The sequence below is a fragment of the Muscardinus avellanarius genome (assembly GCF_963383645.1).
Source record: "Muscardinus avellanarius genome assembly, chromosome: X".
NCBI lineage: Eukaryota > Metazoa > Chordata > Mammalia > Rodentia > Gliridae > Muscardinus > Muscardinus avellanarius.
Genome location: NC_137792.1, coordinates 10,152,675 through 10,176,524, shown reverse-complemented (window position 1 = coordinate 10,176,524; position 23,850 = coordinate 10,152,675). Strand labels below are relative to the sequence as shown.

General features: G+C 38.9%; 1 protein-coding gene across 1 annotated transcript in view; it reads left to right on the top strand.

Annotated features, from left to right (window-relative positions):
• Positions 1–18,651, top strand: part of LOC308278786 (mortality factor 4-like protein 2) — a gene marked incomplete at both ends in the record, with an annotated part of 45,062 nt that extends 26,411 nt beyond the window's left edge. The window contains 3 exons of the mRNA XM_080718802.1: positions 11,086–11,225; positions 17,536–17,651; positions 17,762–18,651. Of these exons, the coding sequence (XP_080574928.1) occupies positions 11,086–11,225; positions 17,536–17,651; positions 17,762–18,651 (1,146 nt within the window). The remainder of the gene's footprint in view (positions 1–11,085; positions 11,226–17,535; positions 17,652–17,761) is intronic.
• Between the last annotated feature and the right edge of the window lie 5,199 nt (positions 18,652–23,850).

Genomic DNA, 23,850 nt, shown 5'->3' with positions numbered 1-23,850 from the left:
AAGTAATAGCAGAAAATTTTCCTGACATAGAGCAAGAGGTCGATACGCAGGTCCAGGAAACGTATAGAACTCCCTTTAGACAGGATCGGAGAAGAGGATCCCCACGCCACATAATTGTCAAAATGACCAATGTGGAAGCCAAGCAGAGAATCTTAAAGGCAACAAAAACAAAGGGCCAAGTGACATTCAGAGGCAAACCAATTAGAATCACTCCAGACTTCCCAAACCAAGTCATGAGAGCCAGAAGGGCTTGGAGTAACATATTCCAAACTCTGAAAGAAAACAACTTCCAGCCAAAAATTTCCTACCCAGCAAAACTTTCTATCAAATTAGATGGAGAAATAAGAAGCTTCCATGACAAACAGAAACTGAAGGTATTTTTGTCTTCAAAACCAGCACTAGAGAAAATACTCAAAGAGATTAACTACAAAGAAGAAATAGGTAACACACATCAGAACTAGAGAAACAAGATTTTCCATCCAACAGACAACTAAGATTGGTTATCTGTGGAGATTCATTATTTATGTTAGTCTGTTACCTATCTCTAAAGGGTATTGCTTGCCTTTATTGTTGTTAACTTTTAGGATTTCTAGTTGGAATATTAATATACCTTCAGATATAGCATTTGGAAATATTTTATCCCATTCTATTAGTAACTGTTAACTCTGTTTACATTGTCTTTGGATATACAATATGTTTTTTATTTTTTAGGGAGTTGTATACTCTTCTGTTGCCTGTGCCATTGAAATCATAACCAAGAAATCACTGCCAATTTCAGTGTTGTGAGGTTTTATGACCCAGATTTTCTCCTAAAAGTTTAGAGTCTTAAGATTTATATTTAGGTCTTTTATCTATTTTGAGTTAATATTTGTATATGGGATTAGGTAAGGGTCCAATTTTATTCTTTTCCATGTAATTATTATTTTTCAACAATATTTAGTTAAAAGATTAATATTCCCACCACCAAATGTTTGTGGAATCCTTGTCAAAAATAACTTGACAATATAGGGAAGAATTTAGCTCTAGGCTTTTATTTAACTCCAATGGTTTATATATCTGCCTTTAGAATAGTACTACACTGTTTCAATTATTGTAGCTTTATATGGTTTGAAATCAGAAAATATACATCTTCTAGCTTTGTTCCTTTTCAAGATCGTTGTGGGTATCTAGAGTCCATATTCCATATTAGGATAGATTTTTTTTCTGAAAAATAAATATATAAATATATGATAGTTTCACCTAAAAAATAGAAAAAATTAGATTCTCTGGTAAGAAAGAAAGCAAAAAGAAATATTGAAATGTTTTCTTTATGTCATCAAAAGCTTGGTATCAGACAAATGAAACTGTTATGTGATACTATCATTTTTAATTTTGGATAAATTGCTATAATACTAGATGTCAATCACTAAGCCAAGCATGGGAGGGAGGGATAGGGAGAGAATGGGGTGGGGATCGGGTGGGGGCTGATTGGGCAATGTGTGCATGTATGTCTACAAAAGTATGTATCCCACTATGATGTATGAATACAGTGCACCAATTAAAAATTAAAAAAAATAAAAATAAAAATAAAAAAATAAAAAAAACCAAAAAAACCAAATAAAAAACAAAAAATCAAATGAATAAAGAAGTGAAAAAATGGAGCTAACAGGCAGATAAAATGAACTTGGCTATAAATTAATCTTTTTAATACTTTTATTGGTACAATGTAATTATATATAATAGTGAGATTCAAAGTGCTACGAACATACATGCACACAACACTTGGTGTACTTACCTCCTAAAAGTTATTTTTAAAGGAGAGCTTCGATTGTGTGATTTTTTTTCTTTTGCCTCTAAAATTTTTATGAATATAATTCTGGAAATATGCTTTACAAATATGATTATCATTTATGAGAACAGAGACTCATGAAAACAGATACTATCAATTCTTTGTAACAACTTAGAATGTAGAATAATGCATAATAAAAATGTTCAGAATAATGTTCATAAACACATTAACAAGAAGGGTGATGAAACTACAGATGGAAACACATGGGAGGGAAGCCAGATCAGGGTAGTGCAACAACTCCAACCCTTGTGCTCTATTTGATGATTCCTCGCTTGTAAAATGAGAATTGAAACTGGTAAACTTGGCAAAGGGATATCTATGATTGCAAGGCATTTGCAAACTACAAATAGATTTTAGTTAAATTATAATTGTAGCAGCAAGCCCTTTCAAAATCATGTTGGAGAACTTCATTTTGCCTTGGAGATGTAGACTTGCAATTCTAAAGAGTACCAAATTTTGATGCTATGTAATTACATCTAAATATTTTTTCCACAAGTTCAACAAGACTGGGATATAAGTCCATAAGGCTGCCAATTGTTTTATAATAAGCTTTCAAGGTATATGGACAAGTTCAATAAATACCCCAAAGTAATAAGATAAAGAAGAATCTATCTGAATCACATGAGACTGTTTTTTTCAGTCTCTGAAGACTGAAAAAGTTATGTTACCACTTCTTAAAATGGAATCTCCATTTTCTATGGTAATTGAAGGCAATCTAAGAAGCATTCAAAACATGTATTTGGCACTGAGCTTACACTTAAAGATTTATTTCTCAGAAAATTTTTATTCAACCTGTTTCATTCAGAGTTTCCATTGACTGCACTGATGATGTTTAACTAGATTGTGGTAGAGACTACTGGGCTATTCACCACCCTTGTTTCTTTTCTGCCTGGAAACACAGCTGGACTACTTTTCCCAGCTTCTCTTGCAGTTATGTAAGTTAGATGTAACTGACCACTGGCTAGTAGTGGAAGCAACACGGACCGCTTTCAGGCTTGATGCGTTACAACTACCTACATGCTCCTCTAAGGTGGCAACATTTTAGTCAGCCTGGGTCCTTGGGGTACCCTGGAGTATAGGTGCACCCCACTTTCCCAACACACCAACTTACTGGACATTATTTTAGAGGGAAATCAACTTAGATGGTTTAAACCATTGAGATTCCAGGGCAGCTAGTTTTGGCCTAATACAGAGGCTAGAGAATGGGAACACTCTAGAATAGAAGCAACAGGAACACATAAATGATCCTTGTAACTGTAAAAATAGGAACAGCGAAAGAACAAAGGCATGCCTGGCCTCTCTGTTGCAGTGATCTGGGCCAATCAATTTACCAGATATTATGCAACAGCTGTTCATATGCTGGGAAATAATTCAATTAATAAGAGCAAACAACAATAATAACTGATCTGACTGCAAAAATAATCTCAAAAACCATTAAATATTTGAGGATACTTTTCTATTTCTATTTCAATGACAAAAAAGCTCTATTGCTATTTTACTTACTGTGTGTGGTAGGTAACACATTAAAGGAGGAGAAATAGAGAGAAGGGAGAGAAAGGAAGTTAAGGGAATAGCTGTTGGCTTTCTCTAACTGGAATTTCGAGTGCAAGGCTTGATCCAAATGAATGGGTCACACTGGGTATGAGCACTTCTGCAAGTCACACTGTAGCTGCAGACTGTTAGGCCAGTCAAGGGCAAGTCCTCCTTAGCAACAGGCAAAGTTCTTAGTAACTCAGGAGTTAGAAACCTTCCTTGAGCATAATTAAAATGGAGCATAATGAGAAAGAATCAGGAATATAATGAACACAGGGACAATATCAAAACCTGCTCCCCAAAGATACCAAACAGAAAGGAAAGAAGGAAGAAGAGATCTCTGTGCAGAGTGATATTAAGCATCTGTTCTGCGTTCTCTCTTCTGATGGCATTGAAGTGTCTGTTCTTTTAATATAATTATATTAGCCCTGTGGAAACACAGATCACACAATTATGAGTTGGTTCATCATGTCATTTGTAGTTCAAACCAAGATTCTTTCAGAGTGAAAGGGGAGGGTTTAAAATAAAAGATATATTTATTTTGGCCAACAATTTGATTTTTCTATAATGATGGACCTAAAATAGTTTGATTAATTTTGGGTGTGGTGGTGCATTCCTGTAATCTTAGTACTTGGGAGGCTGAGAAAGGAAGATTGCAGATTAGACCAGCATTGGCAACTCAGCTAGACCCTCGACAACTTAGTGAGAACTTCTTCCAAAAATGGAAATAGACCAGGTGATATATGCATACAGTTATGTTTCACTTTGAATCTCACTGTGATGTATAATTACAGTGTAGCAATAAAAGTATAACAAATGAGCCAAGTGTGGTGGTGCACAGTTGTAATCCCAGTGCTTGGAAGGCTGAGACAGGAAATCACAGGTTTGTTGTCAATTTTAGCAATTTAGTGAGGCAGGCCCTATGCAGCTTAGTGAAACCCAGTTTCAAAATAAAACAATAAAATAGGGCTGGGGGTGTAGCTCAGAGGCAGAATGGCCATGGGTTTCACTCCCAATACCAACAATAATAATAAAATAAAAAGTATAATAAATAAATAAAAAGTAGATATCAGCAATAAATAAGCACCTCTAATAAAAAAAGAAGACAACCCAAAGTGGCAGAAGTACCAAAATTACTTGGAATAAAGAAGTTACTTTAAAATACTAAAAAAGTAGATGCAGAACAATGATTTTTGTAAATATTGACACATTTTATTAGTTTTGAGATATATCCCTCTCTAAGATTGTGTCACTGATTTTTATCTGAAGAATGCATTTTAATATAGTTTTATTGTTTTAAATTATTTTTTAAAATTATCTAAGTCTTTCTTTAAAGTTGTATCTTGGTGGTTAATAATTTGAAATTGTTCATACATCAATGAAATCTATCTCCAGACCATAGTTTTAATTGAGGATTTATTCTCATTACAGATTTTGAGCAAATTCTGCTAAATAGGAGACATCTGTATCTCTGTATTTGTAGATATTGAAATGTATAAGTATTTAAGCCTTAATAATTAAAAAAGTACTATCATTTTGCCTCCAGGGATCTTTCTTTAAAAAATATTTCTACAAAACAAAACTCATCCGAAAATTCTCTTTTTTATGATTTTTGTTAATAAGTCACCAAATTTAGATGCTGTAAAATTATAGGTAAGAAGCAACCCATTTTGTGAAGAATATATGAATTTATCTAGTACTAGGACTGCTAAAGGTCTTTCTCACAAGTCAAAATATCCCCAAACAAAACAGTAGGATGAAAAATTAAATCATGTACATGATTTGAGTTCTCCTCATTTACTTTGTTTGATTTCTATCTTGTATAGATGTTTCTATTTCTTTTTATTTTTTATTGATACACTATAGTCTCACATCATAATGTGAATCATATTGACAATGGCATATATTCACACAGTATTTGGTATCCTCTCCACCCCTTCTTCCCCTTTTCCCTTCTTCCCAATACTGAGTGTCCAGGTTAACAATGTTATATTCACATGTATACCCATAGTCGAATGTAGCTGTTATATTCACATGTATACCCATAGTCGAATGTAGCTTTTCCATTAATAAACTTCAGCCTTGTTCCTCCCCTCCCCTTCCTTTCTGGCTTTGCTGAGATTTCTCCTCCATTATCTGGAGTCCCTCTGGTATCTCTAATACTCCCTAGCTTGAGCATATTAGAGAAAACAAATGTCCTTTCTCTTTCTGTGCTTGGCTAATCTCATTTAACATAATGTTCTCCAGGCATTTCCATCTTCTTTTGAATGACACGATTTTTTGTTCTTCTTTATTGCTGAGTATAATTCTATTGTGTGTATTTTCCATAATTTTTCAGTTTATTCATCTGTTGATGGAGACCTCGGTTGGTTCCATATTTTGGCTATTGCAAATTGTGCTGCTATGAACATGGATATGCATATGTTACTGTAGTTCTCTTATTTTTGTTTTTTTTGGTGGTACTGGGGGTGGAACTCAGGGGCTTTCTACCTCCAGGCTGCACTCCCAGACCTATTTTATATTTTATTTGGAAACAGGGTCTCACTAAGTTACTGAGAGCCTCTAAGTAGCTGAGGCTGACTTTGAACCTGTACGATCCTCCTGTCTCAGCCTTCCAAGCACATGGATTACAGGCATGTGCCACCATGCCTGACTAGTTCTCTGATGTTAATCCCTTTGTAAACATACCCAGTAGTGGTAGATCTGGATCATATGGTGGATCCATTCCCAGTTTTCTAAGGAATCTCCACACTGATCTCCATAGTGGCTGAACTAGTTTGCACTCCCACCAACAGTGTAAAAGAGTTCCTCTTTCCCCACATCCTCACCAGCATTAGTTGTTATTTGATTTCTTTATGCTTGCCACTCTGACTGGGGTTAGATGGAATCTCAGTATAGTTTTGATTTGGATCTCCCTGATGGCTAATGATTGAACATCTACTGACCATTTGTATCTCTTCTTTTGTGAAGTGTCAACTCAATCCAGTTGCCTATTTCTCAACTGGGTTATTTGTTTTGCTAGTGTAGAGTCTTTTGAGCTCTTTGTATATTCTGCATATTAGCCCTCTATCAGCATGGTGGCTGGTAAAGATCTTCTCCCATTCTGTAGACTTTTTCTTTTGATTCTTGATGGTTTCTTTTGATGAGCAGAAACTTTTTAGTTTGATGCCATCCCACTTGTTAATTCTTGTTTTAATTTCCTGTGTTTTGGAGGTCTTGTTGAGGAAGTTACTACTTGTCCCTATATGTTAGCATGTTGAACCTATGCCCTCCTCTAATAGCTTCACGGTCTCTGATCTGATTCCAGGTCTTTGATCCATCTTGAGTTGATTATTGTGCATGGTAAGAGGTAAGGATTTATTTCCTTCTTTCTACAAATGGATAGCCAGTTTTCCCAGCACCATTTGTTGAAAGGGCTGTCTTTTCTCCAGCATATGAATTTGTCCCCTTTGTCAAAAATCAGTTGACTATAAGTGTGTGGGTTTGTTTCTGTATCCTCTATTCTGTTCCATTGGTCTGTGTGCCTGTTATTGTGCCAATACTATGCTGTTTTAACTACTATTGGTCTGTAGTATAATTTGAAGTCAGGGATTGTGATTCCTCCTGCACTGTTCTTATTGCTGAGAATTACATTGGCTATTCCAGGTCTTTACTTTCTCCATATAAAATTCATGACTGAGTTTTCTAGGTCTATGAATAATGTCATTGGTATTTTGATAGGAATTGCATTGAATCTGTAGATCACTTTTGGCAGAATGGCCATTTTGATGTTATTTATTCTGCCTATCCATGAGTAAGGGAGATCTTTCTATCTTCTAAAGTCTTTCTCAATTTCTTTCCTTAATGTTTTATAGATTTTATTGTAGAGGTCTTTTATGTCTTTGGTTAGGTTTATTCCTAGGTATTTTATTGGTTTTGAGGTTATTGTGAGTGGAATTGTTTTCTTTATTTCTTTTTTCATGGATTCATTGTTGCCATATAGGAAAACAACTGATTTCTTTGGGTTGATTTTGTATCCTGCCACTTTGCTGAATTGGTTAATTAGCTTCAATAGTCTTTTTGTTGAGTTTCTTTTTGATCTTCTAGATATGGGATCTTGTCATCTGCAAATAGGATAACTTTAACTCCTCTTTTCCTATTTGAATCCCTTTGATATCCCTCTCTTGTCTTATTGATGTGGCAGGAGTCTCAAGGACTATATTGAAAAGAAATGGTGATAGTGGGCATTCTTGCCTTGCTTCTGATTTTAGAGAGAATTCTTGCAGTTTTCTCCATTCAAAATAATGTTGGTTTGGGATTTATTATATTGACTTAATGATATTGAGATATATTCCTTCTATTCCAATTTTCTGCAGTTTTTTTTTAACATGAAGGGGTTTTGGATTTTTTCAAATGCTTTTTCAGCATCTATTGATGTGATCATGTGGATTTGTTTTCAGTTATATTTATGTGGTGAATAACATGTATTGATTTGCATACATTGAAACCAACTTGCTTGTGGTGTACAATTCTCTTGATATGGTTTTGAATTCATATAGCTAGTATTTTGTTTAGAATTATTGCATCTATGTTTATTAGAGATATTGGTCTGTAATTTTCTTTTTAAAAATATTTTATTGGTGCATTATATTCATACATCATATTGGGGTAAAAAAACTTGTGTACTTGTATCCCACCCCATTCCCTCCCCATCCCTCCCTCCCTTGCTTGGCTTAGTGGTTGACTTAGATATGTTTAAGTTAGATTGTATATTTTAGAGATTTTCCTTCTTCCCCCCTCCTTTCTCCTCCTTTAGGTTGTCTTGTTTGCTCCTCTGTAGGATTTCATTTTTCATCTAGAGTTCCTCCTATGACCCATTTCTCCTTAGCTTTCACATATTAGGGAAAGCATCTGATTTCTTATTTTTTTGTGACTGACTAATTTCACTTAGCATAATTCCTAACATGTTGAGATTTTACTTGTGTTTGAAATACTGTTTGTTTTTCTCTTTTTAGTTGTCTGCTGGATAGAAATTCTTGTTTCTCTCATTCTGGCATGTATTTCTTGTTTCTTATTTGTAGTTAATCTCTTTGAGTATTTTCTCTAGTGCTGGTTTGAAGATACAAATTCCTTCAGCTTCTGTTTTTCATGGAAGATGTTTTCCCCGTCTAGTTTGAGAGATAATTTTGCTGGGTAGGAAATTTTTGGCTTCAGGTTGTTTTCTTTTAGAGTTTGAAATATGCTACTCCAGGCTCTTATGGCTTTCATGACTTGGTTTGGTAAGTCTTGAGTGATTTTAATTGGTTTGCCTCTGAATGTCACTTGGTCTTTTTGTTGCCTTTAATAGTCTCTTTTTGGCTTCTACATTGGTCATTTTGACTATTATATGGCATGAAGAACCTTTTCTCTGATCTTGTCTAAAGGGGGTTTTATAAGTTTCCTGTACCTGTATGTCAATCTCTTGCTCAATGTTTGGAAAATTTTCTGTTATTACTTCTTTGAAAAGATTGTTGAGCCCCCTTTTTTCTCCTTCTTTTCCCTCCTCTATGCCAGTAATTCTTAAGTTAGCTCTTTTAAGATGGGACCATATTTCTTCAGTGTCTAATTCCTGTTTTTTCTATGTTATAAACTATTGTTCATTTTTGGAGTGATCCTCTTCTAGGAGCGAGATTCTATTCTCCATGTGGTCTAAGTGATTGTTTATATTTGAATAGATGCCTTTACTCCAGTGATTGCATCCTTTACTTCTTTCAGACTCTCTATAAATTCTTTTTTGAATTCCTATATTAATTCTACAGTTACATTCCTTATTTGACCTTCTGCAGATCTCTACAATTCTGAGTTATCAGATTCTGTAATTGTGGAGTTGTGGGAGCTCATTGCTCCTTTGTTGTTCCTCCTTTTCATGATTCCAGACGTTTGCCTCTGTAGCTTTTGATAAATTTCTCTCAGTTTCTAGGTGTCAACTTGTATATCTGAGGGAAGTTTGAATTGTATTCAACAGTGAAGGTTGAGGAAGGAGGGAAGTACAGGAGTAAATGGAAGAATAGGGTAAAATCTCAGAGTTGAGTAGAATGAAATTTTGAGTTTGGTACAGTAGTATATACTAGGGATTAGAGATAGTAAGTGTAAAGTAGTATTCTAGTAACCAATGTAGAGTTTGTGGTATAATGATATGAAGTGGGTTTGATTCAAGACAAGGGAGAGATAAAAAGCAGAAAAAAGATAGGAAAGGGATAGTGAGAAGAGAGTTGATATGTACAAAGGAAGAAGCTTGGGCAAAGTTTTGGGAATAGGATAAAAATAAAAAAACAAAACAAAACAACAATAAAACCAACGAGGTGTATATACTCACAAACACACACACACAAAAGAATAACAAAAAGCCCCAAATAACCTCAACAACAAATTAATGCAACTCTACAACTAAATGACTATTCAGCAGATAGGTCTGCTGCAGTCTCTCTCTGTGCAGATACCAAGTATCACTGGCACCATTCCTACTGTGAGTTTGATTCTCTGAGATTTTCTCAGTCTATGTAGATGGCCAATACCATTTGGGCTATGTTAAGTATTAAGTATAGATCACCCTCATGCTTTCCATTGGTTTGGAGACTAGGTCTCTCCCTGCCACTGCTGCTGATGTATGTCTCTGAGACCAAACCCAATGTAGGAGTCTCTGTTCTCCACAGCTAGGGCTGGTCCATGTTCACCACAATTGGGAGGTCTGTGGTGATCCCATAGGTTCTATTAGTTTGGTCTAGCTAGATTTCCCCCTCACATTTTCTGTGGGTCAAAGCCTGAGACTGTCAGAGCTTCTGTTATTTCCAGCAGCAGCCCCCTCTCCCACTTTCTCTAGGCTGTATTGGGAAGTCTCAGACCCGGGGTGTTTTTTGGGGCTGTGTGAGACCCTAGGGGTGCCTGGGTGAGTGTTTTCCTATGGGGACTATGACTTTGCTTAGTGTTATTGAGAAAAGCTCTGAGTCTCTAGAGAGTGTGATAATCTCTGTCACCTCTCCTCCTTCACTGGGTTGAACCACAAGATCTCAAACCCATAGAGTTTATTGTGGCTGTGTGAGTCACTAGGGGCACAGTGCTGAAAGTTCCCCTTTGGGATGCAGATTCACTTACACTTTAGGTGCTCACTGGGCTGGGACTCTGGAGGGCTATTTTTACTATTATTATACTACTTTTGAGGCAATGGAGATCAGCTGTCAGCAGGACTGGTATGGGCTGCTTCCCTAGGTCATCTCTTTCCAGGAAGTCTACATGATGTACTTTAACAAACATATCAATGTCAATCATTAAGTCAAACATGAGGAGGAGGGATGGGGAGGGACTGAGGTGGGAACTGGGTAAGGGCGAATTGGGTGATGTGTGCATGTATGTCTCCACCATTTTGCCTTCCATTAAGATGTATGAATACAATGCACCAATAAAAAATTTAAAAAGACAAAATAAAAAAACCCTAGTAACAGTAAGAAAGAAAAAAATGTATTGTTAATTTTACACTTATAAGGCCCATATAATGTCTGTTCACTGTAGTAGATTATGGAGTATGTTTCAATATCTCATTTGCTCCATAACCTATTGTCAGTTTTTGGACCCACCCTATGAGTGTTTGTGCCCCTCTCTTGCCTCTCAGCGTTTTGTGCTCAGGTGTCAGGGTGGCAGGTGTCACTGTAAATGGGTTCCGTGTAAGCACAGGGTTCTATGTGTTCTGGCCCTGGGCTCTTCTCTTTCAGGCCCTGGATCCTGCACTCTCTGTTCCTCAGCTCTGTGTTTTTAGGCCTTGGGCTCTGGATTTTCCAGCACTGAACTCTGCACCTGCTGGCCTTTGGCTGGGCTTGCACCTTCCTACCAGCATAGGCAGAGGGTATCCAGTGTAAGTAATCTCAGAGTAACCCCCTGGGACCCTGTGCTGATACTCTGCCTTGGGCATTAGGGGCCTTTTCCATGTCTGTAGGTTCTAACCCAACCACCTCGGGGTTGGGCTGCCAGATCTTAGCATGCTGGGGTCCTGTGGCTGCTCTGGGTGGCCATCAGCTGAGAAATGAAGTTAACACTGTCTTCCAGGCCTGAGTCTCTGGAGGGCACAGTGCGCTGCCTCTGGTGAGTGTAAGGGCTTTTGGATCTTTTTCTCTGTCCCTGAAGCACAGAGTTGGTCGCTTAAGATGTTGGAGCTCTGCTGCTGCTTTCTGCACTTCAAGACCTTGGTTTACTTGCTGGAATTTCTTGGGTCTGTGGAGGTGGCTGTCCTAGTTCACACAAGTGGCCTGAGATGGAGCAGGCCACCACACCAGGTTAGTCATGTGCTTGGGCTCTTTGCTGTGGATCTTGCCTTCTGAGTATTGGGTTTTATTCCACTGTCATTTTCTTTTTTCTATTTTCTTTCATATGTATCTTCACTGCTTTATTGTCGCGACCCTAAGGCTCTGAGAAGCAGAGCCTAGGGAAGAAGACACAAACGCCGAGTCTGTTGATGATGCTTCCTCTTTAATGCTTCCTCCTCCAATGCACACAGCAGGCAAATATATATCAGTCTCATAACCCCTCCCTCATCACTCCACCAACCCCAAGCTTCCCACAGCTAGGGCATGCACATTTCTTTTTTTTAAAATTTTTATTGGTGCACTGTATTCATACATCTTAGTGGGATACAAACTTTTGTGGACATACATGCACATATTGCACAGTCAGCCCCCACCCAATCCCCACCCCATTCTCTCCCCATCCCTCCTTCCCATGCTTGACTTAGTGGTTGACATCTAGTATTATAGCAATTTATCCAAATTTAAAAATGATAATTTCACATAACAGTTTCATTTGTCTGATACCAAGCTTTTGATGACTTAAAGATAACATTTCAATATTTCTTTTTGCTTTCTTACCAGAGAATATTTTTTTCTATTTTTTAGGTGAAACTATCATATATTTATATATTTATTTTTCAGAAAAAAATCTATCCTAATATGGAATATGGACTCTAGACACCCAAAACTCTCTTGAAAAAGAACAAAGCTAGAAGATATATACTTTCTGATTTCAAACCATATAAAGCTACAATAATTGAAACAGTGTAGTACTGTTCTAAAGGCAGATATATAAAACATTGGAGTTAAATAAAAGCCTAGAGCTAAATTCTTCCCTATATTGTCAAGTTATTTTTGACAAGGTTTCCACGAACATTTGGTGGTAGAAATAATAATATTTTAACTAAATATTGTTGAAACATAATAATTACATGGAAAAGAATGAAATTTGACCCTTACCTAATCCCATATACAAATATTAACTCAAAATAGATAAAAGACCTAAATATAAATCTTAAGACTCTAAACTTTTAGGAGAAAATCTGGGTCATAAAAACTCACAACATTGAAACTGGCAGTGATTTCTTGGATATGATTTCAATGGCACAGGCAACAGAAGAGTATACAAACTCCCTAAAAAATAAAAAAAAATATTGTATATCCAAAGACAATGTAAACAGAGTTAACAGTTACTAATAGAATGGGATAAAATATTTCCAAATGCTATATCTGAAGGTATATTAATATTCCTAAAAATTAACAACAATAAAGGCAAACAATACCATTTAGAGATAGGTAAAAGACTAACATAAGTAATGAATCTCCACAGATAACCAATCTTAGTTGTCTGTTGGATGGAAACTCTTGTTTCTCTGGTTCTTGTGTGTGTTACCTATTTCTTCTTTGTAGTTAATCTCTTTGAGTATTTTCTCTAGCGCTGGTTTTGAAGACATAAATTCCTTCAGTTTCTGTTTGTCATGGAAGCTTCTTATTTCTTCATCTAATTTGATAGAAAGTTTTGCTGGGTAGGAAATTTTTGGCTGGAAGTTGTTTTCTTTCAGAGTTTGGAATATGTTACTCCAAGCCCTTCTGGCTCTCATGACTTGGTTTGGGAGGTCTGGAGTGATTCTAATTGGCTTGCCTCTGAATGTCACTTGGCCCTTTGCTTTTGTTGCCTTTAAGATTCTCTGCTTGGCTTCCACATTGGTCATTTTGACAATTATGTGGCGTGGGGATCCTCTTCTCTGATCCTGTCTAAAGGGAGTTCTATAAGTTTCCTGGACCTGTGTATCGACCTTTTGCTCTATGTTTGGAAAATTTTCTGCTATTACTTCCTTGAAGATATTGTTGATCCCTTTGGTTTCACTTTCTTTTCCCTCCTCTATTCCAATTATTCTTAGGTTAGCTCTCTTAAAATGGGCCCATATTTCTTCAATATCAGATTCCTGCTGTCGGATATTTTTTTCTAGATTAGAAACTATGCGTTCATTTTTGGATTGCTCATCTTCTAAGAGCGAGATTCTGTTCTCCATGTGGTCTAATTGGTTGTTTGTGCTTTGAATTGAGGCCTTTTCTTCATTAATTGCATCCTTTATCTCTTTTTGGCTCTCTCTGAGTTCTTTTCGAAGCACCTTTATTATTTCTACAGTTATTTTCCTGATTTGATCTTCTAGAAATCTCTGAATTTCTGTTTTATCGGGTTCTGATATTGTGGGGTTGTGGGCATTCATTGCTCCATTGTTATTCCTCTTTCCCATGATTTTGGAAGTTTGTGCCTTCTCTGGGTTCTTCCCTTGGGTCACTATGACTTCACTTAAGGTGTTCTGGATCTCGAGTCTGTAGTAACTCAGACCCCACTACTCCTTTACTGGGTTGTATTGCAAAGTCTCAGACCCAGGGAGTCGATAGAGGCTGCTTTAGACTATGGGGGGTGCCAGGTTGGGCGTTCTCCTATGGTGTGATATCTCTGCCACCGCCACTCCCCCACTGGGTCAAGTCCCAGGGAGTACAGTACTGGGATTTCTCCTCTGTGGCCCGCAATTTGACTCACTGTTCTTGAGTACGCAGATGTAGCTATACTGGACTCCGTGAATTCTCTGCTGCTGCCGCCGGTGGCAATATGGCGCTGCTGTTACACCCTCGGCCGTGAGGATGGTGTATTTCTTCTTGGTTTTGAGTTCCACTCTGAATCCCTGCAGCGTGTGCTGCGCTCAGCCACTGGGAGCTTTAGATGCTCCCTGCGCCGAGAAATCCCGCCTCACTGTTCCGCAGTGGCTCACCTCGGCTTGCTGTAGCCGTCCGGTGAACTCGCCGCTGGCGCTGGCAGTATGGCGCTGCTGCTGCGTCCTCGGGCGTGAGGCCGGTGTATCGCCTCTGTGGCTCTGAGCTCTGTTCTCAGTCCACTTTCTCTCTGGAGCCTGGTGATTTTTTTGTTTCTCTGGTGATGGTGTTTTCTGGCTATGAAAGGCGCTGATTTTGTGGTAATGGAGATTAGTAGTTAGCGGGGCTAAAGCCCCGCTTTTCTTGGTCGCCATCTTCCCGGAAGTCGCACAAATTTATTTCAAGATTCATAGCTTGCCTTGCTGGCATGCCATAGACTTCTAGAAGCTTCATTTGAACCTACTCAGTCTATTGCCTGTTTCAGACTTAGAAGACTTATTACGTCAGATTCAGTCCCTGACAACTGTATAAGAAAGATATGAGCTGACTGGTCCCAGGTGTCAATGGGTAGCGTAGGAGTTCTACTTGTGCAGAAGGGCTCACTGGGTCAGGGGGAGGTGGTATCGACACATGGTCTCCATAGGGTTATCTTTGTGTGGTGAATTGACCAGAACCCTTGATCTGGGTGTCAATATTATAACATATATAAAAATCCAGTTGTTTAAACATATGGAGAATAGATTTTTTCTCCCCAGTGGACTCATGTTATCCTCAGTGATAAAGATGTAACCTGGGTGTGGTGGCACATGCCTGTAATCCCAGTACTTGGGAAGCTGAGACAGGAGGATTACAGCTTTGAGGCCAGCCTCAGCAGCATAGCAAGACACTAAGCCTAGTGAGACCCTGTTTCAAAATAAAAATGAAAAGTTTTGGGCGTGTAGTTTGGAGGTAGAATGCCCTTGAGTTCAACCCCAGTAAAAAAAATTTAGACCTAAATGGTAATTAACTAATTTTCAATAAGAAACATAGTTATTAGAAAGCTCATATTTTTGTAGTTAAAATATGAGATAGCTGGGCATAATGGCGGCACACTTTTGTAATCCCGGTACTTGGGAGGCTGAGATAGGAAGATTGCAGGTTGGAAATAAGTCTCAGCAATTCTGTGAGACTCTCAGCAACCTAGTGAGACCTTGTTTCTAAATAAATAAATAGGCTGTGATGTAGCTCAGAAGTAGAATGCACCTAGGTTCAATCCCTCATACTCCCCCCGACACTGCACACAAAACCAAACACATGAGATGACAAATTAAGAACAGAAGAGCTGTGCATGGTGGTACACACTTGTAAGCCCAGTGCTTGGGAGGCCGAGACAGGAGGAACGCAGTTCATGGCCAGCCTCAGCTACTCAGTAAGGCCCTCTGTGACTTAGTGAGACCCTGTTTCAAAATAAAGAATAAAAAATGGGTCTGGGAGTGTTGCTCAGATATAGAATGACCCTGGGGCAATCCCCAGTACCCCCCCAATATTTTTTGAACAGAAAACTGAGATTGGTGAGATTGGGATCCCCAGAGGCATCATCAGTCATCTAATTGGAATGTTAAAGGGTTTATGGGCCAAGTTCCTTGGATACAGGCAACCAAATTCTCTGTCAACTCACCTAGTCAGGAAGGGAATTCATGAGAACTACTTGGGCAGCTCACAGAAATGACAGGCAGGCCAGAGATGCAGGCTCAGAAGACAGTGGGAACCAAGAAAGGCTAGGAATGGCAGGGCATGCCATATTTGTTCAGTGAACCATTGCTGACTCAGCTCTGAAGAGTTAGTGCTGTTGCTACCTGTGAACTCTCAATGCTGCTGCTGCTGCTGCTGCTGCTTCTGATCTTTAGAAATGGTCATACCACCAAGTATGGCTTCTCAATTGTCCCTGTATCCTTCCCTCCGTCAACATTCGAAGACCCAGATTGGAGCATCTGGTTGCTGGGTTTAGGTCAGGTGTATCTTTGCAGAAGCCAGGATGCTAGAAGACAGAATATGTATCTCCTGGCCTGAGCTCAAAATGAAGTCTGCAGACTGGTGCCAGGCCCTAGAATGATTGTGTGTGTGTGTGTGTGTGTGTGTGTGTGTGTGTGTGTGTTGCTGAGGATGGAACTGCATTCTACCTTCAAGATCCACTCCCAGCCCCATTTTATTTTAAAAAGGATCTCCTTAGGTTGCTAAAGGCCCCCTAAATTGCTGAGGCTGACCTCCAACCTGTGATTCTCTTGTCTTAGCCTCCCCATTACTGGTATTAGAGGCGTATGCCACCATACTTGGCTAAATTTTTATTTTGTGATGATGCAAGGAATTTGTGTTAGCTTGTCAATAGATTTTATGCTTTCTCTATTGAGAACACACACACACACACACACACACACACACACACACACACGATGGTTGCACAAGATTTCTTTCTTAGGAGCTGGAAGTTGTGGTCCTTGCATGTAATACCAGTACTTGGGAGGCTGAGACAGAAGGATTGCAGGTTTTAAGCCAGCCTAAGCAATTTAACAAGCCCCTGTTTCCAAATAAAAAATTAAAAAAGGGCTGGATTGTAGCTCAGAGGTAGAATTCCCTGGAGTTCAACCCCAGTAACCCCATCCCCCACACACAAATTTAAAAAAAAAAGATTTCCTTTTTAGGTTTCTAAAAATTGAACCCCACTCACAATTTTGTGCATCAGTTGCCTTCTAAAGTAAATTTGGAATGCAACAAAGATAACTTAACCTGAAATCATGAGAGGGAAGAATAGCAAGGAAGCAATGAGTTCCCACAACCCCATAACAGAATTTACCAACACAGAATTGCAAAGACTGCCATAAGGACAAATCAGATCTTTAATAGTAGAAATGACACAGTATTAAAAAAATTTTAGAGAGATCCTGAAAGGAATAAAGGAACAAATAAACAAATAATCTGATACACTGAACAGGAATCAGAAATTCTGAAGGAAGTGAAGGATGCAATCATTGAAGTGAATACATCAACACAAATTATAAACAGTAGAGTAGACCACATGGAAAATAGAATCTCACTCTTAGAAAATAAATACTCCAACCCGCCTTTCCTGCGGCAGAGTGTCACTGCTGACATGGCTGCTGTGGGCCAATCATTTGGCTATAGAACATTCTAAAACTTAGGCATGGCGACTGTGATTGGCTGACAGGCATAAGCCCGCCTCCATAGTGACGTGTCTGCCTATGGATATCAGTTGCCAGAGAAACCTAGCTTTACAAAGGCGGTTGGAGGCTCGGCGGTGGTCACGCCTTGGAGGATCAGCGGTGGTCACACGTCGCCTCCTGGTAAGAGTCACCGTCAGATAAGCTAAGTTTGCCGTACTGTGAGGATCAGAAGATCTGATCCTGATTTCAGAACTATCCCTAATTATAAAATCTTGCGTTGTGTCTCCCAGTTCATCCTTGCAGATCATCCCAGAAGATTTTTAAGATTCATCTGGGTTCTCAAAATCAGCAGTTAACCCCAGAAGAAGACAACTTTAAAATGCCAACTCGAAGCAACATGCGGAGAAGCAAAATGAGAGGCACCTCCTCGGGAAAGAAGACCGCACGCCCGCAGCCCAAGAGTCTTGAGCCAGCTCTCCGGGGAAGACGGGGGCGTCGCTCTGCGGAGAATCCCCCTTCTGGATCAGCGAGGAAGACATGGGAAAATAAGCAGAAGACTCCTGGCAACGGAGATGGAGGCAGTACCAGCGATGCCCCCCAGCCCCCCCAGAAGAAAAGGGCCCGGGCTGACCCCACCGTGGAAAACAAAGACGCGTTCAAGAATCAAATGGAGGTTAATGTGGAAATACCCCAGGAGCTGAAACCGTGGCTCGTGGAGGACTGGGACCTAGTGACCAAGCAGAAGCAGCTATTTCAACTCCCTGCGAAGAAAAATGTAGATGCCATCCTGGAGGAGTACGCCAACTGCAAGAAGTCTCAGGGCAACGTTGATAACAAGGACTATGCAGTGAATGAGGTCGTGGCAGGAATCAAGGAGTATTTTAATGTGATGTTGGGCACTCAGCTGCTCTATAATTTTGAGAGGCCTCAGTATGCCGAAATCCTTTTGGCTTACCCTGATGCGCCCATGTCCCAGATTTATGGGGCACCACACCTTCTCAGATTATTTGTCAGAATTGGGGCAATGCTGGCCTTTAAGCCCTTTGATGAAAAAAGCCTTGCGCTGTTACTTGGTTATCTGCATGATTTTCTGAAATACCTGGCAAATAATTCCGCAACTTTCTTTACTGCCAGTGATTATAAAGTGGCTTCTGCTGAGTACCACCGCAAAGCCCTGTGAGGAGGGTCTACTGACCTCTCACTGTTTAATGTCTGGTATCCATAAACACTTTCTGTTCTTAGTCTTTTTCTTGTATAATTGATGTTCTTTATAATTGTTCATGTATAACAGGGCTTACATTTTGGTTGATTTCTGTTTTGTTTTAAACAGAAAATAAAAGGAGTACAAGCTCCTTTTCTCATTTCAAAGTTGCTACCAGTGTATGCAGTAATTAGACAAAGAAGAAACATTCAGTAGAACATTTTATTGCCTAGTCAACAACATTGCTTGAATGCTGGTGGTTCTATCCCTTTGACACTACACGATTTTCTATGTGTTCAATGCTATGTAACAACGCCCTTATTCCTATTGCCAAAGGTTCAACTTAATGTTTATACCCAGAAACCCATGCATTTGTGCTCTTTTTTTATGGTGCTTGACGTAAAATTGCCCATCCGATAAAAAATCCATCGATGTTGTTCCTTAGGCATTCTATCTTTGCTCAAATTGTTGAAGGATGGTGATTCATTTCATGGTTTTTGTATTTGAGTCTAATGCACGTTCTAACATGATAGAGGCAACGCATTATTGTGTAGCCACGGTTTTCTGGAGAAGTTGATATTTTAGGAACTGTATTTCAGATCTTAAATAAAATTTGTTTCTAAGTTTCAAAGCAAAAAAAAATAAAATTACTCCAAAAATAAATGGATTGTATATAATTTATTTATTTATTTATTTATTTATTTTGGTGGTACTGGGGGTGGAACCCAGAGGCTTTCTACCTACGGGTTATACTCCCAGACCTATTTTTTATATTTTATTTGAAAACAGGGTCTCACTAAGTTGCTGAGAGCCTCACTAAGTACCTGAGGCTGGCTTCAAATCTGTGCAATCCTCCTGTCTCAGCCTCCCAAGCGCGGGGATTATAAGCGTGCGCCACCACACCCAGCTGGATCGCATATAATTTAGAAAAAACATTTTGAAAATTGTCAACATCATTAGCAATTAGAGAGGTGCAAATCAAAACTACCCTGAGATTTTATCTAACTCCAATTAGAATAGCAATCATTAGAAACACAAACAACAAATGCTGGCAAGGGTGTGGAGAAGTAGAAACTCTAGTACATTGTTGGTGGGATTGCAAATTAGTGCAACATCTTTGGAAAATAGTATGGAGGATCCTCAGAAGAATGGGAATGAACCTACCATATGATCCAGCAATACCACTTCTGGGTATCTACCCAAAAGAATGGAAACCAAAATACCAAACTAATGCATGTATATCTATGTTCAAAGCCATACAATTTACCATTGCCAAACTATGGACAGCTAAGATGTCCACCAACAGATGAATGAGTTATAAAATTATGGGCTATGTACACAATGCAATTTTACTCAGCCATAAGGAAGAACAAAATTACGTCATTTACAGAGAAATGGATGGAACTGGAGAACATTATGCTAAATGAGATTAGTGAGTCACAAAAAATAATAAATCAGATGGTCTCCCTATTATGTGGAAGCTAGGGAGAAAAAGGGTCATAGGAGGAAATCTAGACAAAGAAGGATAAACCATAGATGAGCAAGTAAGGTGACCTAGCTGAGGGGATGGGAGGGGGAGAGGGAAATTCCCTAATGTACATGATGCACTTTCACAAACATATCAATGCCAATCACTAAGCCAAACATGAGAAGGAGGGAGTGGGGAGGGAATGGGGTTGGAATTGGGGAAGGGCTAAATGAGTGATGTGTGCATGTATGCCTCTACCATCTTGTACCCCATTAAGATGTATGACTATAATCCACCAGTTAAAAAAAGAGTACTTGGAAATTACATAGTAGATACAACACAGCTTTGTAGTTATTCCATATTATACTAACACTTGTTCATTGCTAATACATCCTCAAATTTCCATATGCAACTTCTTTATGATGGTGAAGGATGAATGGCGCTACAGTGAAGTTGTTCTGTTCCAATATTCAGAGCTCTTCCTGCCTCTGATTTTGGAGGAAGGGAATTCGGGGAAGCCTTAGTTCAACCTACATTCTCATTTCTCTCCCTGTTTTAAAACAGGGTCTCACTAAGTTGTGGAAGGCCTCACTAAGTAGCTGAGGCTGTCCGTGAACCACGATCCTCTGGTCTTAGCCTCCCGAATGCTGGGATTATAAGCATGTGCCACCATGTCCAGCTTTCCTGTACAGATGTTAAAAGAGCACATTAAATGTGTTAGCTCTTGTGTTGCTGTGACAAGAACACCTTAAAAGAGGAAAGGCTTATTTGGCTCATGGTTTCAGAGGTATAGTCCACAGCTAACCAGCTCTAAGACAGACACATCATGATGGCAGAAGTGGCAGAGGAATGCTCCTTAGCTTATGGTATCCAGGATGCAGGGAAAGAAATAGGAGAGGGACAGGGTCAGATATGGTTCTCAAGTGCATGCTCCCAGTGACCCACCTCCTCCAGCCATGTCCTACCTCTTGTTGCACTGGGCACCAGGTTTCAACACATGAGCTTTGTGGTGATACTCTACATCAACATCATAATAATACATGTTTCATTAAGCTGTTATTATTATTATTATTATTATTATTATTATTATGTGATACTGGAGATTGAATCTGGGAGTCTTCTACCTCTGAGCTACACCCCCAACCCTACTTTATTCTTTATTTTGAAACAGGATCTCACTAAGTTGCCAAAACAGTTCTCAAACCTGTGGTCTTTCTGTCTCAGCTTCACAAGTACTGAAATTACAAGCCTGCACCACCATGCCTTCCTTAATCTGTATATATATTTTTTGACACACTGCCATTAATGTTGGGTTGGAAGGCCACCAAAACATTAATGTGCTTGGTAAAATCCAACAAGGTGGACTCATTAGCTGGAAACACAGAAAACAATCATTCAACTGCATTACAAAAAAGGTGTAGATTAGTGCTTTAAAAATACTTATTGAAACTGGGAATGCATCCATTATATTATCTGACTATACCACTACTGGGTATCTTTCTAAAGAGTATGAAACCAGAGGACTATAGTAATACATATAACCCATGTTCATAGCAGGACAATTCACAATAGCCAAATTATGGAACCAACCTAGGTGTCCATCAACAGATAAATGCACTACAAAATTGTAGGAAATACACACAATGGAATTCCTTTCAGCAATGAATAAAATCAAATCACATCATTTGCAAGAAGATAGGACCTGGAGAACATTATGTTAAGTGAGATTAGCCAGTCATAGAGAGTGAAGGTTCATATGTTTTCTCTAACATGCACAAGCTGGGGAGTAATTGTGGTAACAGAAAGATTCCAGATAATGAAGAAGAAACCTCAGTGGGGCCAGAGAGGAAGGGTAGGGGAGAAGGAAGACTGAGGTTCATTAATGGAAGTTCTACCATTAACTATGTGTATATATGTGAATATTCCAGCATCAATCTGGGTACTATGTATTGGGAGGGAGGAAAATGGGGAGGTGAGGGGCATCAAGTGCTGTGTGCATATATGTTATTGTCAGCATGATTTATAGTATGATGTGAGACTATAATGCACCACTAATATCATAAAAAAGTTGTTGAATCTATTTCACAAATCAAAGGATCCAGAGGTGGAAAATGTAAGGTTAATGACTTGCTAATGATGCCAGGGCTCAAGGCTCCATCTCTTTTCTCAGTTGTCTGCACTGTGTGGTTGTTGCTCAGGCCATAGTTCATTGCTTTCCCCCTAGTGCCATGGTTGCATTGCAGGCAGAAAAAAAGGCAGGGCAGATGCCACAGGACTGAGGGTGCCCTATCTTGGTCTTCCCTGGTGCCTTCTTTTGTTTTTTTAGTACTGGGAATTGAATCCCAGGGATGTTCTACTTCCAGGCTACACCCCTAGCCCTATTTTTTATTTTGAAGCAAGTTCTCACTAAGTTGTTGAGAGCCTTATTAAGTTGTCAAGACTACCCTCGAATATTTGATCCTTCTATCTTAACCTTTTGAGTACTGGCATTATAGGCATATGCCAACAAACCCAATCCACCTATTCTTCATTGGCCTGAACTGGATCACATGGTCATCCCATCTGCAAGAGAGGCTGGGGAAAATAGTTTTTACCTGTGCTTACTGCCTTCTCTAGCAATTCTCTTTGTAAGGAAAAAGAAGGAGTGGAAACTGAATTGTTCAAGGTAGAATTCTGTTCACTGACTTGAGGTTTCCCTTACTGTCACACAAGATTAAAGTGAAACTGGAATTACAAAGTAGGTGTCTATTAAACCCACCCCAGTCAACTCTGCCACACATCAAGTTTTTCATTTTCCCTCCAGTTGTCATGAAGTCACACTGATACAGCCATTCAGGGACTGGAGGAATTTATAAGCACCTGGGGGACCCATCTCTCAAAATGTTTATCTGAAACACCATTTAGCCAATTCGGAAGATTGTATTGTGAACAATCTGTCTTTTTAGAGGGGTATGGGGAGAGTCAAGCCATAATGCTTTATTTGAGGGAATTTATATCAACCTGTCCCTGGATAGATTTTAACACCACAGGCAGGAAATAAAAAACACGATTTTCTCTTGTTCTCAGAGTATTTCAGGGACAATAATATCTTGGAGAACAGGTTTGGTTTGGTTTTCCCTGGTTTCTCTGCAACTGTTAGCAAAAGCTTATTGTGATAATACACCAGTCTTAGGAATAAAAAGGATGAAAAATCACAGCAGAACACTTTCCTGTGTAGAAGCAGATCTAGTTACTTTTCCTTCCTCAATAAAACCCGCTTATGTAATCTCTCTACGTAATCTCTCTATGTAATCTCAGTCTCTCTCTCTCTCCTCTCTCTCTCTTCCTGTTTATTTATTGGTACTGGGTATTGAATCCAGGGACATTCTACTTCTAAGCTCTACCTCAATCCCTCTTTTACTTTTTGTTTTGAAACAGGATCTCACTAAGTTGCTGAGAGCCTCTATCTTAGTTGCTGAGGTTGGCCTTGAACCTGTGATCTTCCTGTCTCAGCCTCCCAAGTACTGGAATTACAAGTGTGAGATACCACGCCCAGATTTCCCTACATTCTTGTAGTACTCTGGTCCCTCTATTCTTCTTATATTCGTTCTGCCTTCTAATAGTTACTTTTGGCTCTATTGCTTTTCTCTTTTTTTAATATATATATATATATATATATATATATATATATATATGCACTGTATTCATACATCATAATGGGATAAAAAAAA